At 41.2% G+C, this 18,539-nt stretch overlaps 4 protein-coding genes across 6 annotated transcripts; 1 reads left to right on the plus strand and 3 right to left on the minus strand.

Moving 5' to 3' along the window:
- Positions 1 to 105: 105 nt before the first annotated feature.
- Positions 106 to 4,208, minus strand: cdc42se2 (CDC42 small effector 2). Its single transcript, XM_049717005.2, has 5 exons — positions 4,094 to 4,208; positions 1,912 to 2,160; positions 1,676 to 1,777; positions 1,497 to 1,572; positions 106 to 804 (listed from the first exon to the last, which is right to left on the minus strand). The coding sequence occupies exons 2-4, from the start codon at positions 1,963 to 1,965 to the stop codon at positions 1,498 to 1,500; spliced, it is 231 nt and encodes a 76-aa protein (XP_049572962.1). The 5' UTR covers positions 1,966 to 2,160; positions 4,094 to 4,208; the 3' UTR covers positions 106 to 804; position 1,497.
- Positions 4,209 to 4,219: 11 nt separating this feature from the next.
- On the plus strand, positions 4,220 to 5,677 carry nip7 (NIP7 nucleolar pre-rRNA processing protein). The gene is made up of 5 exons (XM_049717004.2): positions 4,220 to 4,370; positions 4,466 to 4,552; positions 4,858 to 4,996; positions 5,083 to 5,223; positions 5,300 to 5,677. The coding sequence occupies exons 1-5, from the start codon at positions 4,315 to 4,317 to the stop codon at positions 5,417 to 5,419; spliced, it is 543 nt and encodes a 180-aa protein (XP_049572961.1). The 5' UTR covers positions 4,220 to 4,314; the 3' UTR covers positions 5,420 to 5,677.
- On the minus strand, positions 5,520 to 10,088 carry terfa (telomeric repeat binding factor a). Of its 3 annotated transcripts, none has more exons than XM_049717000.2 (14): positions 9,876 to 10,087; positions 9,604 to 9,699; positions 9,156 to 9,286; positions 8,843 to 8,926; positions 8,578 to 8,718; positions 8,361 to 8,476; positions 7,687 to 8,184; positions 7,395 to 7,496; positions 7,201 to 7,302; positions 7,003 to 7,107; positions 6,806 to 6,931; positions 6,421 to 6,488; positions 6,302 to 6,342; positions 5,520 to 5,817 (listed from the first exon to the last, which is right to left on the minus strand). In XM_049717000.2, the coding sequence occupies exons 1-14, from the start codon at positions 10,015 to 10,017 to the stop codon at positions 5,659 to 5,661; spliced, it is 1,911 nt and encodes a 636-aa protein (XP_049572957.1). In that variant the 5' UTR covers positions 10,018 to 10,087; the 3' UTR covers positions 5,520 to 5,658. The 3 variants fall into 3 exon arrangements, with proteins under 3 accessions (XP_049572957.1, XP_049572958.1, XP_049572959.1); XM_049717002.1 differs by lacking the exon at positions 5,520 to 5,817 and adding an exon at positions 6,068 to 6,196 and having other exon boundaries at positions 9,876 to 10,088; XM_049717001.2 differs by lacking the exon at positions 7,395 to 7,496 and having other exon boundaries at positions 9,876 to 10,086.
- A 262-nt stretch (positions 10,089 to 10,350) lies between these two features.
- On the minus strand, positions 10,351 to 17,892 carry zdhhc7 (zinc finger DHHC-type palmitoyltransferase 7). The gene is made up of 8 exons (XM_049717003.1): positions 17,727 to 17,892; positions 17,105 to 17,207; positions 14,362 to 14,711; positions 14,154 to 14,278; positions 13,976 to 14,072; positions 13,788 to 13,869; positions 13,473 to 13,603; positions 10,351 to 12,850 (listed from the first exon to the last, which is right to left on the minus strand). Exons 3-8 carry the CDS (start codon positions 14,704 to 14,706, stop codon positions 12,668 to 12,670), a joined length of 963 nt encoding a protein of 320 aa, XP_049572960.1. The 5' UTR covers positions 14,707 to 14,711; positions 17,105 to 17,207; positions 17,727 to 17,892; the 3' UTR covers positions 10,351 to 12,667.
- Positions 17,893 to 18,539: the final 647 nt, after the last annotated feature.

The following is an 18,539-nucleotide window of genomic DNA, read 5'->3' on the forward strand; positions in this document are numbered from 1 at the left end:
AAGTTCATATCAGCTTGCATGATTTTCTAGATTTCGAAAACAAGAATCTACTACAGGCCTCTGCTTAAAAAAAATCTTACTAAATAATAAGTACATGAAGACAGATAAGGAAGTTCATAGTTTATTAAAATTCTACATGATTTTAATCTATTTGAGTATAAAAAAAAAAGCGTAATTCCTAAGCAGGCATGGGTGTACATGGTAAATGGTCCAGTGCACACGACTCAATTCAAGTTTAGTGGAAAACAGCAATCTTCAACCCTGAAAACAACTCAGAGGATCATAAGATTTCTCTGAAAACCAAAGGAAAAAAAAAACAAAAGCTAGCGTCTTGCTTTGCTACCTCCACCTATCCTTGGTCAAACCTCTGAGAGAGAGAAAGGAAAAAAGACGGAAACAGAAAGTTCCACGTCTCGGGCGTGGCCCAGCCACCGTGAGGTCCGTTTGCAAATGCGATAATAAATACAGGCATCCGTGTGGGCTACGAGAGCGACAGAATTTTCCACATGCATACACACACGCCCGCACGCTCACACACACACACGCGCGCACGCACAAGCATACGTCTGACTGAGATGATGACGAGCGTACTAAATAAAGCCTCCTCTTTACAGTGCAACAGCATGGTAGCTAATGGATAGCAGTGCTTTCATTAAAAAAAAAAAAAAGGAATGGAAAATAAAAAATATATATACAACATTAAGGAAGAGCAGTACTTTTATCTTTTGGTCCGGCGTCCGAGACAGACTGTGAACTGCTTCCTCCTATAAACAACAGTAGTAGTTTCTGCCGCACTTGAACGGACTGTGGGGGGCAAGAAAACACGTGTCAGGATGCTCATAAATGACAATGAAACCAACTCAAAACACTTAATTCTTTATATATGTACTGCCAAGATCTGATGATGTTACAAAGAATGATGACTTGACTGTTTTGGTTTGTAAACTTTCGCTTTGCAATAATTGTTGGTCAAAGTCCAAAAATGTGTGGCCAGGTTCGCGACTGGCTGTTAACTGGTTAACCATTAGCCAGTCTTTATGTGAAGTATCTAGGCTTCAGTCGTGGCCATAGGAGCCTGTGCATAAATGTGCTTACTCAGCTTTATTTTGTAATCATTTGTTGAATAAGCAATTCAAAGTTCAACACTTTTTAGATTAGCTGTTAGATTTTATGACAGTAACAGGCTGACCCTGGAACAGCCATCCGTTTTCTATGTTGCTTGTCTTAATTAAGGGAAAAGTAGGATATGTTATGGCTGCTGCTGGTCGCCAGCTAATCACAGACAGACAGCAGCTAAGGAATCAAAGCCTGAACCACAAAACTGAGAGGAGATTGTGCTGCCTTTAATCTGGAAACAATTATTCTGTTTATTTCCTGTGCTTTGAAACAAAATTGTGTTTAACCTTAGAGACTCCAATGTAACATTTTCATCTTCATGCTGGGCTACTGAGGTAAGCAACTCCACCTCAAGTCAAAGAAACGTACGCACGTCTCACCTCATAATTGTGAGCCTTCAGAGCCGCCGTGTACGTAGCCGCCTTTGGACTTCATCTGGGCCTGAACCAGATCCACCTGCAAGTAGTCAGTAAGCAGCTTTGAGTAAGACAATTTAAGGCAACGGAATACGACTTGGGTGGCTTTAAGGACTGAGAAGAGAGAGTTTTTCCAAACCTACCGACGGCAATCCCAAGCCCATGTCGCCCGACCCGACGTGTGTCGTGTGAACAAAGTTTGTTGGCTCGCCGATCATGGAGCGGTCGATCCGCCGCCGCCGTTTCTGGGAAACACATGTTGATTTTTCTTTTAAATAAATACATTCACTAACATGTTGATTTGCATTTCAAGTTATATGATCAGTGGAAAAATTCCAAAGTTAAACTGTTGCCTGCTTTTTAAAAATGGTATACTTACAGGCTGCGGCTGCTCCGCAATACAGCAGCTGAAACAAACCCAGAATTCAGTCATTCCTAGGCCAGTGACAACACCGCTGCAGCAGTTTCCGGTTTCGGTTGAGCTGCCACTCGCCGCGTTGCCTTCCTGTCTGTCTGATGTCAGCAGAGCCGCAGACGCACCGTGGAAACTAACGGCAGTCTCTCCGCAGCTCTCTTCGGGACAAACGTGTGCTACAAGAAGTGTCCGCCCAGTACCAGGCACCCCTTCCTGTCCAAAGGTTGAGCAAAAATAAGCATCTGACGTAGATAACAAATGTTTTTACATGTTTTCTCTAATATAAATTGACGAAAGTTGTATTCCTGCCATTAAAAAACAAAAAGCTCAAAACAATGACGATTCTGATAAGACAAACAATGACAAACCTCTATGAGAACTTTCAGCACATATTTACATGTTTTCCAAATCATGCCTTAGAGCTAGTAGTTACACTAAGTAAAGCGTGACTGCAAAATGGGAGAACACACCAATGCTTGCAATAGCTGACAGTGAGAAAGAAATGAGGTCAGTAACGTAATGTAGCAGACGAGCCTGTGCCGCGACCTACTATCGACACAGTCGATAAAGCTCACGTTTGGAGGGGGTATAATGAGAGTGATAGCATGAGCTCGATTACACCAAACACTCTATGGTTATTTCCCCAAAAATGTTTTAAGAAAGATGACCCAACATGGAGACACCATGTGACATGGGTTGTTGATAGGAATGTGACAGGAATGACAAAATAGTAGAGGAATGTGAAGGTCAGGCTATGTTAGGAGAGAATAATTGAATTTGGAAGATGTCCCAATGGATACGTCGTGTTTCGGAAGAATAGCCAATTGGTGGATTGACACCGTTTTAGGGTGGATGGCAGGCGATTAGTAGGGGAAAGAAATGACATACGTACATTCACAGATTTTTTGGGGTATGATTCAACAATACAGAAGTGTGCTGAGTTTCCACAAGGAACAAACGCCCTGAAGGGCAACTGCCTGACTAATTTATTCTGTAAACAAACGCAGTCCAACAGAATAAAACCTCTGTCGAGCCAAAGTCATGGCTAGCATGTGAGCTAGGCAGAATGCCAAACTCATTTGTAACAGCATCCAAAGCAATGACAAATGTTTAATATAGCATAATCTTTCGAGCTGGTCACACTGATTGCGTTGCAGTTGCCTACAATGTTAATTTCCCCAAATGAAGGCACAATATCCGTGTTGCAGTTTACTACATTTATTAAATGTATTGTGCAGAAGCAGGGTGAGGCAGATTGTATGGAAAAAAAATATACTGTATGTTTTCTCATTGGCGATTTTTAAACAACAAATTGTTCTTGATTTTTACAAGTTGCAATGTAATAACGGGGAAATGCAGGTCAGGGTAGCTACCGTTGAAAACCAATAGCCAAATTGCTTCTGATGCTTGGCACCAAAAATTATACTTTCTGTAGTAAAGGAAAAAAGAGGAAAAAAGAGATCCCTCAAATACTAAGGTCGCTGATACTAGACATTTCCTTATTTGGACCTAATGCTAGCCACTTTCCACCCTTCCCACACAGCTAACTGTAACAATAGTTTATGATGCAGTGTTTTCTTTCCTTCTAAATATCGGCTTTACACAACATCATTAAGGTCGATACGAATTCAAGACGTCCACCCTATAACAATGAAAAACTACTTTCAAATAGACAGGCCGATTTCTTGTGTAACAATAGACAGGGCGTTTAATGAATATATTGCAGCTCTGCAGGGGTTATTTGATCGATTTGAGCTCAAAATAACACGTAAAACCTTAACTTGTATTTACAAATTAAGGTTATACAACTATGTATCAACGCGTCTTATAAAAGCTCGAATCGCGTATATCAAATGTCAATACGTAAAATACGACAAATAGATCGAAATAATGTTTGGTTCGGGACGTGTTATGCTCTCGCGTTTAAATGATCAAACCCCGCGTTAGCATCAAAGTGGCTAACAGGGTTAGCTCAATCGCTGTTTCCTCCACTGACAGCTAGCCAGCCGCGCTAATTTAGCCCTATTTCCGATAGTGTGACACAAATTCACGATTTTAAAACAACAAGTACTTTACGCCACTATTAAGATGTAACGCAGTGAATTCGTCGTTTTAAATATATTGAGTACGAGGTAAATGATCTTACCGCAGCGATTGGTTTGTCGGAGTCAACAGCTACTGTCGACTGCAAAGATAGAGAATGCAAAAAAAGAAAAAAAAAACAACGCCAGGAAGTGCAATGTGGGGAAATTCACTCAACTTCCGTTTTAGAGTGTGACCACTTCCGTGTTGACCCACGTTTTGCACGTTACTCGGAGGATCCAGTTATTCTTCCAAGACTAGCATTTTTATTCATTATTATTAAGGATGAGGCCACTTACAGAAGAAGAGACGAAAGCAATGTTTGAGAAGCTGTCGAAATAGTAAGTGCAGTGCGAGAACATTTTGTCGCGCGTTGATAACTACTTGGATTAGCATGCAAGGCTAACTTGTAATTTATATTTTCCTTTCATTACAGTATAGGAGAAAACATAAAGCTCCTCGTGGACAGACCAGACGGCACATACTGCTTCAGGCTTCACAATGACCGCGTCTATTACATGAGGTAATCATTTTACTAGCAAATATAATTATATGTAAAGCATTATAATGTCAAAATAATTAAGAAAGTGCATGCCAATGAGGACCTCCGTGTCTGCCTTACTCCATATTTCCTGTTAAAAAAAATGCATACTGGATTTCGTATTTTTTATTGTCATACTTTTTATTATGCACACATCCAAAATGGTGTGACATACCATATTGCAAAATATTGTTAAGCCCCCCAAGTGAAACCATAGTTTGAGAACATCTCAGAGGTCCAACAAAACCCCTCAAGAAGTTGTCAGCAATTGATTGTTGTTTCCACAGTGAGAAGCTCCTCAAACTATCCACAAACATTTGCCGGACCAATTTGGTGTCAGTCGGCACATGTTTTGGCAAATTTACAAAGTCCAAGAAGTTCCGGCTACACATCACAGCTCTGGATTTCCTTGCGCCCTATGCAAAGGTTTGTTTCATTCAGTTTACTGTCAAAAGAACTATATAAAGAAGTTAAAATTGTAACATTAAATACTGAATGCTCATTTCATAAAGTTCAAGGTATGGGTGAAACCTGGAGCAGAACAGTCTTTCCTCTATGGAAATCACATCCTAAAGTCCGGTCTGGGCAGGATCACGGAGAACACTATGCAGTACCAGGGTGTGGTGGTTTACTCCATGTCTGACGTGCCCCTGGTAGGTACTCTGCACATGCTTCAAGTTCCAACCTGTTGAGGACATGTCGAGGTCATCGCATGGCATTATGTTTCAGGGGTTTGGTGTGGCAGCCAAGACGACGCAAGAGTGTCGGCGAGTGGACCCCATGTCCATCGTCGTGTTTCACCAGACTGATGTGGGCGAGTTCATCAGGAATGAAGATGCATTAACATAAATCAACATTCTATCAGTTGGACTGCAGATTGTTGATTTATCAACTCCAACACACACAAAATATTTTTCATAGAAAAGGAACATTTTAGAATGTGACAATGTTACAAAGACATTATTTAACATTTATTCAACAAACAATAGCTACATTTCTGGAACTCAATGTCTATTCAACAAACTAACACATTTGTGGAATACAAAGAGTAAAAAAAAAAACCTTGCAGTTACATAGTGAAAATAAACTCAAACCATGTTCAGTTTCTTCATTGTTCTCCATCTATCTTTTAAGTGGACATTTGTCCTGTCTCTGAAGCGGTAATACAACTTAATTTTAGTCCAGTTGCCCTCTCCGAATTTTTTGACTCCCTCCTTGAGCTTCTGGCTTTCCTCTTCTGTCCACATCTGCAACACAACAGGCAAATGTTCACTTATTTGAAGTCAAAATGTTTAATTCTTTACATTTAATTATTCCAGGACTATGTTGTCTCAAAGCTTACATGCAAACTAGACTGAGCTATTGATGTCAATTTAATATTTGGTCTTCACTGAATCGCTCAATCTTTTAAGTCCTGAATACATTAAAGAAAAGCAAATAGAATGGAAATTAGGGGTAAACGATTCTAGAAAATAATCTAAGAAAAATGAAGCACTATTTAATATGAAAGGTAGTTTATTGTTAATTGGTCATTTAGCCCTAATATAAACCCAGGCAAACTCGGGTCGAGATGTCAAATCAAACATGGTGAAGCAGCAATTAGCTGATGAACTGCACTCCTTTGATCTGTAAACATTTGTAAGACAAAAATAATACAATTCCAATATAAAAAAAAAAGAGACAATTTCTAAACATTGAGGTCAACATTTTATCGCAAAACTAAATGCTTACCCTCTTCTTGACCCCTGATAATGGACTCGTGTTAATTGTTTCTAAAAGAAAACAAGACGACAACAAAAATTAGACCCAATTACATGGTAATACCAAATGTTTTTTCCCTCTTGCACTACCATTGAAAAGTTCCACTTCTTCACCCCAAGCGGCTTTGGTCTCCTTGGCTTGGTTGCACAGCTCCTTCCTGTCAAAAAAAAAAAAAGAGGCTATGCTAAATAAGCAGCATGTTGTGTGATCCACTGTATAGCCAACCACCTAAGTGCATTCAAATGTGATGAGATTTGCACAATGTGTGACACCACCAAACTAAAATGTATTAATGGAATTTTAAACTCATCTGAAATATCAAATGTTTTCCTCCCCGCTCAGAATTAGCGATCAAGAGGAAACAAAACATGCTTCAACTCAAAATATTTATCTGCTAGATCCTCAATTTTCCATTCTGCCCAAACTACACATAATTGATTTTTCACATAAAAGGGAATGGTGAAAAGTACTGACCATTTTGCATGGGAGCGGTTCTTAGGTGTAGAACTTTTTGGAGGGGTACGCAACTGAGGATTCAAAGAAGGGGAGTCATCCAATGATGAGTCTGGAATTATGATGTCACCTCTATTTCCCGTAAACCTGCAAGAATAATTGAGGATTATTGTATCGCCTGACAATCGGAAAGAATCTCGCAGATAATGTGCACTTGCTTGCTCGGAGGGTTGCTGGCACATATTTTTGCTTGACTGATCACTGGAGTATCCTGCACCATGTCACAACTGTCCGATGATGAATCTTCTGATTCGGTGCTCTTTCTACATCAACAAAAGAGAAGGCTAGTTAAGGAACTGTACTGAGGAATCATTAATAAATAAATAAATAAACGACGACTGCCTTAACAAACTTACGCAGATGGCGAAGCCTGTTTACGAGGTGTTCCTTGTGAGACTTGCTTGCCAGAAGTTGAGCTAGATGATATCTCCTTACGTTGTAAAGATGACTCAACATCACTAGCGGAAGATCAGGAAAGCAAAAACATTCACGTTACATCCTCCAGTTATGATCAAATATTTGGACTGCAAATTAGGGCATTGCATTCTACCCAGATGACAAAGCCAGATTACGACATGTTCCTTGAGAGGCTTGCTTGCCAGATACCGAGTTAGACAACTGTTCCTCAAGTTGTAGAGCTGACTCAACATCACTAGCGGAAGATCAAGAAGGCAAAAATATTCACGTTGCATTCGACAGTTGTGATCAAATATCTTGGCCTAATTAAGAGTTGATATCTTCCAGAAATTATAACAGTGTGCAGCAATGCACTTTAACTTTTAACCTTATGTAATCATAGGAGAAACACAGTGGACGCATTCCGCACCCACAAACAAATGTACCTGTTCTTTGCCAACGTAACTGATCGAAGTCTCCTCAGCGGGACGACCTCCATGTCACTTTCAAGGGTTTGAAACAGCAATGATTGGGACAGCGCCGGCTCATCTGTTCTTGCCTCTTGCTCCTGAGAGACAGCAGACGACACGCTGCCCTGACTGTCCGACTCCAACACCATCCTTGACATGTTGTAACGTTTCTGTTTCTTCTTCGCTTTTCCGCTTCCTCCCCTGTGTGTGTTTCGCGTTGAAGCGGTTTTGGATTGAGGGGGGGCATCTGTTTGAGTAAGAGGGGCGGCCGGGGCAGCTTCAAGAGGGCTGCCTGAGTTCCTCTGGAAAAGCTCTTCGCTCTCTGAGTTTCCACACATGTCCTCCTCGTCAGTATTTAGAACTGTGTCTTGATTTTCAACTTCTTCCTCCAGATGAGAAAATGTTATGTCACCAGGTGCAGCCAAAGCCTGGTAGGCAATCTCCAGTCGGTCTTTTGGGATATTAGAAGCGTCACTAGAAAGTTGAAGGACAACAATGTGGAGGCTTGTGAACACATTGGAAAATAACGGCATGGAAAAAAATTGCCCGATGAAGCCAATACCATAAAACTGTTTCAAACATGCTTTTAAAATGACTTTTTTTTTTTTTTTAAATATCCCACAGCAATCTCAAGTGATTTATGAACCGACCATGTCAGCAGTTCAGCGTTGACTTGCGCACTTGTGGAGGGGCCGCATTTATCTGGCTCATCAGTTTTGTCCTTTTTCCTTTGCTGTTCAAGTTGATCAAGGAGTTGCTTTGCAGCCTGGTACAAACAATTAAATGCACTCAAATTAAATGTACTTGTCTGTATATCTGTAAGGAACAGCAGTAACCTATTTTTCACAGACTCATTTCATGTCATACCTTGTAAAGAAAGCTAACAGAGAATGGGCAGAATTCCCGGCAGAAGGCCACGATCTGGTCCTTTAAGTGTTTGAAGTCCATTTCCTCAATAAGTTTATGCTTGTTGCATCTCAGATTGATGAGCTCCATGAAAATCTTTTTCTATGGGTCAAAGAGGGCATTATTGCCAAACTTTGACATTTCTATTCTAACATCATGCTCCAATTAGTCTGTCATTTATGATGGTATAAAAGAAAATAAATTGCTGTTTTGCAAGAGAACTCACCTTGGCAAGCTGTGATTTAGGGAAACGGCGGAGAAATTCTTTTGCTTTGTCAAATTTTTCGTTCTTGATGAAAAGCTTCACAATCTGAAGAGACAAAATAACCTCACTGAATGCAATCTGCTAAATGTTTTGATGGCAATAATTTTGACCTTGGAGATGATTTCTTTTCTATTTACGTTATTGTCGATGAAAAATTCTGTTAATAACAAATAAATTGGACCAACAACCATTGTGTTAAACTTTAACAGTACCAATATACTTGTATAAAGTATTTGTTATGCACATATCTTCCTAGTTCATTGTGTGCACATACCATCTCCTTCAGTAAAATGCAAACTTTTTCCAAGTCATTTTGTGAAACATCACTTGTCCCACACAGATCTTCCAACTGCACAAGGGCGGATTCCAACGGGCAGAGTGAGCCCTCTTGTTCAAAAGTCACATCTGTAATGACAAATATAATAAAAAGCAAAGTTTGGTCCCAACATGTAGACATAATTTTTTCAAACATGTCAGAAGACACTGTAAATGACACGTTCTTACTGTTCTTCAATTTAGCATGGACTACTCGAGTTAACAAAACAGAGCACATCACATCACAGACAAGGATTAAAATAATACAAAATAGTCCTATTATTAATTTATATAGTAACTACAATGACATTGTGGTGACTAACTTATTTTTGTCAATTTATTATGGTGGATGAGTTGAGACATGACGCCAAGGCAGTGCCCGGAGAATGAATGGACTGAAGTCTCACCAAGTGATTCGCCCTCATTTATGCGGGAGATTAACTGCATTACAAAAATCTTTTTGGGTAACACTTCACTTGTTGCCACGGGACGGGACATGATACCTGCCGAACACAAAGTAAGAAGAATTTTATTCATAAAGCACCTTTACTAAAACACTCGCTTGGACAGAACACAAACAAAATATGGCAATATTATCTAAACAGACATGCACAGTCATATGGTACTGTTTGACGTAAAAGCAATGACGCACCTATGAATAGGATGAGGGGGTACTTACTTTGGACCACTTGTCTCACTTCACAAAAGTCTTTGTATTGACCTTTATGAAAATATTGAAACGCAAGCGATATATAATGATCTAGAAGCCAGCGGTTTGCGATAGGCTCTACTTCTAAATGATAGTCGGCCTCCTCCGCCATGTTCGAACCACAGTGACTTTGAGCAATAACAACAAGGAAGCTACTATGTTCGCGGGCTGCTTCCTCGGAAGGTCTTATAAGCGGCACTTCCGATTTTTAAGGACATACGATTTATTGGAGCGCCCCCCATTGGCTCGGAGAAGCTCGTCAGCCAGCGAACGACTCTTTACGTCATTCGTGTGTCGAGTTCTGGCGTTGACGTGTTTACATTTGGCTAGTCGAGATGTGGCGTTTGTGTTTGGGATTTTTTTTTGCCAGGAATATCATATAAAATCTCTGATTTACTCTTAACCTCTATTATGAAACATGGAAAAACTTAGACATAAATGGGCATTCTTATTTAAATGTTTATTTAAAAGGACATTGAACATGACATAAGATTGGCAGATATATTGAATTAAAAACAAAACAAAAAAAGCAACCTCAGAACATTCAATTTATACCATTATCATAGAAACCTTTACGCTCATAAATGCCGAAGGACTTGATCTTAAGGGCACATTCTCAAAAGAATGGGGAAATAAATTTCATTCGGCATCGTGTCCGAGTGAAACAATCCAGTGACGTCACTGTAGTGTAATGTAGAAATTAAAAATACTACCAGCAATAATAATAATGGTGATAATAACACCATGTGGATTAGGCCAATCCTGTAAAGGCTTCCATTGTTTCATCACTTTCCCAAAATAATGGCATGTATTTTTTTCCAGCAACATAAAAAAACCTAAAACACTTTTTATAATTTCATTTCAGGGTAGAATTGACTATTCTGTTTACACACACAAAGGATGTAGCTGATTTTAGCAGAGATGTTTAAGGCAAAAAATAAAAAAGAGAAGTCTTTTGTTTGGGAGGGGGGGAGGGTTGACTTATTCCATTGTTTTAAGATGACAATATAATTTACATCATCAACATACACGGCACAGTCCTACTGTATACATGTTTATTCTCAGCCAAAACTACTCAATCATCAACTACTTGACAAGCTCATATAAAATAGACAACATACTGCTTTTCCAACAACCACCTCTGTAACAATCGTTTGATTTTGAGGAAAAATCTTATTCCAGTCCTGCATTATGCGCATTAATGAACTGAACGTTTTCAGGGTTTTTTTCTTTATAACAATTTCTCCCAGATTATATTTGTTGTCAGATTTGAATGGTGGGCCAGATCATATGGGCTTAGACTTGACTCATGCTCAGCTGGCCTTCATTCCCATTTACGCTACACCACCTTGGGGCTGATACTTTTAAGAGATAACATTTAGAGTTAAAAGATATGACAGCATCAAATCAGAACAAAATGGTTGCTTGGAGAGCAAGAGAAATGAGGTCTGTGTGAATAAAACTCCCCTGATAACAGTTTGTTCTGTGTGCCAGTGTTTTTACATTCGTCACATAGCTTCCATGAAGCAAACCATTTATAGTGTAAACAGCAAGGAAGAAAGACACCTTCCCCTGCCAACCACAAAAGGGAACACTTTAAAATCTGAACTCAAGCCATATTTATCCAGTGCGAAAAAGTATTAGTTAATGGAAAGACAAATAACATGAGGGGAAACCATCATTCATGTATATAAATTCACCTCACAGGATGACATTGAAAGGCATTAAGTGTTCTAAAAACACTGGAAAATGTTTGCTTGTTTTCAGGCCTGATACTAATGGTAGAGGCGAGTTGTTGAACGTGCTAAGCAGAAGCAGTTTTGCAATTCGACAGTTCGGCCCTTGCCAACGACACTCTGTGCTTGTGGGTCCTCGTCCGCGACATCACACCGCATGATACAATGCGAAGCCACCGGGTTCCAAAAATTTGCTGTTGCAGAAGGCTTGCAAGGCTTTCTGAAATGCTGTCAGCTCTTCTGCACACACACGAGCGTTCTGGTTTCCACAAGATGGAGCCACTTTGACAGCAGTTTGGGATGCTGATTCTCTGGGCCTTTTGTCAACCCAGTTTAGGTAAGATGAAACTTGACTTCCCAAAAACTGTTTTGGGTGAGTCATATTCCTAAAAAAAACCCACAAAAAAAACACATTATCTACTGGCTCAAGCAACAATCCAGATAAATAATAATGAGGCAGAACATAAAACATGGCAAAAAGCCATTCATCCCTGGGGAAGGCTTGTTATGGACAATCTGGTCCTCCTTTTGCAGACAATAAAAAAGCCTCATCAGTCTGGAGCGGCTGAGGCTGATTGCACACATGCAAATCAAAGCAGCACACTTCCACTCGTCTGGCGTGCGAGACTCGCTCAAGTGTCGTGCGAGTAGTGCGTGTCTTTTGTGTGGCTCTTCCATTAAGCTCTGCAACAATGCCGCTCGCCCCCAATGTCAAATATTTATTTTGAATCTCGTCAGGATGGCAAAAACAAAAAAGGAACAGAAACACAAAGCCGTGTGCGCCACGAGAGAAGGAGTTGATGGTCCCAAAAGGAATAAAAGTCTCACCAAGAGTTATACAGTGCATGCGTCACCACACAAAGCAAAAAATCTTCCAGTTGATGTTGGGAGTGAGTATGGACAGGCAGTGGAGGTGGCGGACGTCCTGCAGTCCCACCGGAGCACCACGCAGGAAGGCCAGCCCCAAGTGAACTCGCGTCCATCCCGTCACCTTCTTTAGAGTCTCATTACAGGCGCTCCGTGTCCTCAGACGGAAAACTCAGACCCGGGGCGGCGAGCTTGGGTCAAGTGCTTCAGCCGACGCAGACGCAGTCCCGTGAACGGGTTGCACCACAGCAGGGAGGGCGGACCGCCGAACACGGCTTTCATTCCGTCCCATCTGGTGCGACGCTCCCAGGTGGGCTTCTCGTTTTTAAGACGTTCAATCTCCTGCAAGACGCCCACACAAGCTTTATGAAGGAAATGCTGCTTGGAAAGTCACTCAACGATAACTAGAGTTGGGCATTACAATCGTTAGGCATTTGGTTGACTGCATGGAATTGATTGTTAAAGAAATGGAGTGCTCTTCTTAAATGAGTAAAAGTGAATTTCTCATTTTATTTTTAATAATCTTTATCTTACAAGAAATCAGAACATTCATCGAGTTTGACTTTTAGAATTGGACTGCTGAAATGAACTTTTCTACAAAATCATATTCTAAGATACACCCGCGCGACAAAAGAAGCTGATCAAATTTTTCTCCATCATCATTTAAAGTAAATGTCAATCTACAGCCAGGTTTCCATCAACCAGTGCAGTTCAGTTGCCTTATCTGGTTTTCATGCCAACGCTGTGAATTGGAATTCAATATAAAATGGCAAGGAAGGTGCTGTTGGATTTCAAACAGCATTATCTGTGAGTTGAATGCTTTTCGTTGCTTTTCATTCCATTCTAACATGACCAAGCGACACAAGCTACTGCAGAGAGAGGCAAAATAATGCTTGGAGCTCCAAAATGAAATATCCCTCTCAGTTGGAAACGAGGCTTAACTTATCACATGATGGGTACTGACCGTCTCGTCGTTGCAGATGGAGTGGATCTGCGTACCGAACATGACAGCAGTGAAAGTGAGGAAGAGGATGGCTTCAAGACAAAGGAATATCAGTAGTAGCACGGAGACCCCGGGAGAGAATTCGCTGCACTCTGCAACAGATGACACAAAAAGAGCGTTATGTTCCTGACAAAAGTCACTTACTCAGCGGTTGTTTATAGTTTTCCTAATATAATGTAATACAATATTCCTTTAATATTGTGTTGTATTGGGTCTGTTTCTGCTGATATTGTGTAAGAATGTACACCCCCTCCCCCCGTGTGATGAAGTACTTACCGCTCCACTGCACTTTAATGCACGTGAAAAAGTGCATACCACTGAGGCCAAGCGCATGAGCGGAAATCAATGCTATGTACATCTGTGGAGAAAGGAACCAGTTTATTATTTTATCAATTTGAACTTGTACATTTGTAAGTCATTCATTGTGGTCGAGTGGACTCCTCTGGGAGGACGGGTGCACTTACAGTGAAAAGGACAAAGAATCTCTGATTCTTTTCTCCCACACAGTTATTGACCCAGGGACAGTGATGATCCATCTTTCGGATGCATCTTTTACAAATACTGCAAGCGGGAAAAGATAGAAAATATTTATGAGCGATGCCGAGACGCTGATGTACCGTTTAATTGTTTGACGAGACGGACCTGCAGTGGTGCGCTCTCTCGGGCTTGATACTGCAGCACTTTGGGCACTTGTAGATGACCTCACCGGGCTTCAGCTGCAAGCTCTCCATATACTCCTTGGTTGCGTTGCCTTTCGGAACTGCGCCCTAAAGAATCAGCGGCCAGAACACAAACTTGAATAGCACACATTATTAACAAAATGCGTCTGAACGAGGGCACTTCCACTTACCGGATCGGACAACATGGTACGCAGATGGGAAGCCAGAGCGAGCACGGCGAGAGCGTTGAAAGTGGCGCCGTTCAGCAAAGAGTACCAGAAGTTCTTGGCGGGTAGCAGCATGACAAAGTTGACGACAAATTCGGCATACAGCACCAGGAACCAAGTCATGCTGGCGCACACCATACCGCAGCTGTCCTGAATGAACCACAGCGTGCGGTTCCCGGCCGTGTGGTCGGCATGGGTGCCGCCGACCATCACTCCGGTCGCCAGGCCGCCTGACTCCACGTCGTTACCCGCTGACAGCAACGGGTGGTGCTGCTCCATATCTCGAAGTCGGTGGTTGGAAGAGTGCATCCTGCCTGTTGAGGGCAACAAACTCGTAGAACATAAAAATGCAAACATTTTTGACCTCAAACGTAATAAACAATCGAACTAGTTTAATAATCAAGTAACCAACCGTTTAGTCGCTGTTTAACTAACCCCCAATCCTCTGCCCAAATGGGCATCAATGATATCTGTGGAAATGTTTGGTACGACTGACCGTGCTTTCCTCCCACTAGGCTCCTTTTTAGTCATATGGAAAGCACACAACGATGATGCTCAGGTCCTGTTTGTTTGGCTACCTCGTAACAATGTGTGAGGGAAGGTACGTGGGTGGGAGCAGAGAGACCTCTGTCAATGTACCAATGAATTTGAAAAATAAAACGTCTTCTTTGGCTAGGCAGTCATTCTCAGGGCCAATGATTGATGATGACGACACTTCAACACGCGTTTGGGCATTCATCACTCAAGGCTGGCCTCCCTCAGACAAAATGTGGAGCGATTGTTACCATCGCCCGTCGACTCATCTGTCACAGTCTTATAGCCAATTCTCCAAAGCTACCCAAGGGGATTGTGGCTGTTTGTGCAGGGGACAGAGAAACCAAAGGTTTTCTCTTGTATGAATAAAAAAAGAAATGTCGAGTTGCAAAGGCACATTGAGGTCTAACTCCACAAACAGCGTTGGCAGCTTCAATATAAATCATTGTTCCTCTCTTTAAGTGTTACTGCAGCAAAAGTGCACGAGGCTCTAATGACCCTTGTTACTGTCTGCCGTCTAACAGCTTCGCCGAGACTCACTCGCCGAGACTCACTCGCCGAGACAAAGCCGACGAAGCAAACAACACTGGCAGAGCAAACAACCCGAAGCCTTTTCTGACCAATTTAGTATTCAACCTGCAGAGCGGCAAAATACCTTCATCTGTCTGTTCCCAATTTCTCAAAGCGTTGATTAGGTTACAGCTACAGGGCGCTTTTAAGCCCTCCTTTGCTTTCACCTTATATCAATATCAACACAGCTTCTTTCCATAAAATGCCCAGTTTAATCTGATATGCTTCCAATCACTGACCGTGATGCTGGGAAAAAAGAGATTCGATACAGCACAGTAGAAGCTCCAAAGTCTTTCAATGAGACTGACGTGTGCATACTGTACAATAAGCTCCATAAATATTGGGACGCCCACACAATTTTCATCTTTTTGGTTCGAGACACCACTGAACTTTGCCAAGGATTAAAATTTGAATTTTAAGTTTATAAATGACAGGTCGAGGAAAGGTTTATGATGGAGACAGTGGAATCATTCAGCTAATTATTCTAAACAGAATTGCCCTCAATGGGACATTTTGTTTTGAAGTCTGAAGAAATCAAGAGTTAGGTTGTAAAAGCTGTAATATACGTGACCAAACAGCGTTAAAGTGAAGGTGTTGGAGCACAATGTTTTATCATTGCACAAGGGAAAGTATCAGTGTTAAGGGGCAGGATACTCTCCGCTACTTCATGGAGTATTGATTCTTCCAGTGGTCAATAAGACGAAAGAGGGGGGGGGGAAGGGACATTAAAGTAACAGCAGTTGGTCCTCCAGCTGTCCACTACTCCCAGTCAAGAGGGCAGCACACAACACAGATTAATTAGAAACACAACAAGTCTCTAGCAAAACGACAAAGAAGTCGTTGGGAGACTTCATCTCACTGAGTATCCGTGTAGCGCAAAATAATGGTGCAAACAAATTACCTTTCGATATCCTGTCATGAATCAACTAAAACTTCAAAAACATATTCTAAAGAAACAACTCCACTTAGTGCCGTTTCAACACAAATACCTTTAAGTCGACGAATCAATTCCACACGGCCCAAAACTGTACAAGTAAAACTAGAGCGCATAACTCCACTTCGCTTCACTGTCACGCAAACAAAATCCCCCAAATTTTGACTTCTAGCCATTCCAGTTATTCGTTTCATCATTGCAACCCTAGAGCAACATCAGTCTTAACGCGAAAGCACAACTTTTGTGGTCCCAACAGTTAAGACTTTACAAAAGATTTTTGTAAACTTCCATTATTAAATTGATTGAAGCAGCATCCAGAATGGTTTGCGTTTAACCTTTAAAGTTCCACCGTGTATCTGGTTAATAAATGACGCCAAATGGCTGATGGGAGTGAATGCGAGTCATTTGTCTCTGTGTCAGTCCTGAGATAGACAAGGCCTCTTGTTCACTAAAGTCAACAACAACATATATCACAACTCTTTGACCCAGAATAGAATACGGTCTAAGTACATCAAAATGAATGAATGAACGAATGAATGACATGCCAAGGAAACATTGTGTCATTCAGGCTCCTCCTGCTTAGCTGCCAAACGCAAGGAATGCCACTCGTCAAGCTTTGGCGGATGACAACATAGTGACTAGAAATGACAAAAACGAAGAGTCCCCTACCTAGTATGTTCAATCCTTAACTTGACATGCTTTGATGCATGACTTCAGGATCAGCATTTGGTTTGGAAGGTGTGTGTAGGCATGAAGATGGAAAAGGAGACACCTGGAAGATATAAAATCAGAAACTTTAGTTAACGTTGGATGTAGAGCATACCAATATTGTTCGACACTCACTTCACGTCAATCACATGTTTTTCCACACCGACGATGACTAACTATTTTGACACTGACCAACTTCCGACTTTACAATTTGGACACCCACACAACATGATAGCTTCGACAGCACTACAGCAAAGCAAGACTAAGATTGCAGCCCCTCCCCTCATCGGCCAACGAGTAAATCACCATCTTCTCATTTCCCATCTTGTCTGAACATCTTACTGATACTAAGACAAATGTTCAACTACCCACGGTGCTTCACAGCTGAGTTTTCCTACTTGTTTAAATGACATGGTCCAGAACGTAAACAAACATCTGCCGTGAATATAACAGTAGCTTGACATTCCTGCTACCAGGCAGGTGGCTACATTTCGCTAGCTAACTAGCCAGTTGGCTTGTTAGCTTCGCTACCGCGGCATGCGCGCGAAGAGTACGAATATCAGACATTTTTTCGGCGACGTACCTCAAGATTTCTGACATAGTCGTTCGTGGACGTCTTCTAAATTCATTTTGAGGGCTTCACAATGGGCGGACTACAGCTGGGGAACAGCTACCAGAGCCGCGGAAGGGGCAGTAACACATCCCATCAACCATTGTCGGAGCTTCCGGGATTCGGTTCCTCTCCGCCAATGGCTGAAAGGACGGGTACGATGTTTGGCTCAACAGCGCCACCCTGTGGGGTGCGATAAAGTTGCAACTGATGTATCTCCGATAGAGAGCGATATTGATCTGTCAAAGAGAGACACGCCCAATCATAAAACAAGTTGTCAGGGGGGAATATAAACTGATGTTACAATGAGTAAGATTATGAATTATGATTATGAATTAAAATACTAACACAGTAATTATTATTATAACCTTTACTCACAACAATACAACTTTATCCTTGTAAGATTGCACGTTTTCTTCTCTGTCATATATTAATATTTATCTTTGTTTTAATAACTCTTGGACTTTAAAACCTTGATTGAGTAGAATTATATATACATATTTCCCTTTCATTCTAGTGAGATCTGATTCAATAATTTTAGATCACACTGAGGATTTCCAAAATGACCACAATTAGTTCAGGCCAAGTACATAATGGATCATTTGAACAATGATACGTAACTGATCTTTCCTGGAATTGCTACTACATGTCAGTACTTGTAGCTCATAACAAAATTAGACTAATAAAAGTCATCTAAATGAAGGGTGGAGTGCATTAACGACAGTTAATGTGCCATCCTCCACCCCGTTCTGACAACCGGTCCAGTCAGTGAGGCAACAATATTGA

Source organism: Syngnathus scovelli, chromosome 4 (genome assembly GCF_024217435.2).
Source record: "Syngnathus scovelli strain Florida chromosome 4, RoL_Ssco_1.2, whole genome shotgun sequence".
Taxonomy (NCBI): Eukaryota; Metazoa; Chordata; class Actinopteri; order Syngnathiformes; family Syngnathidae; genus Syngnathus; species Syngnathus scovelli.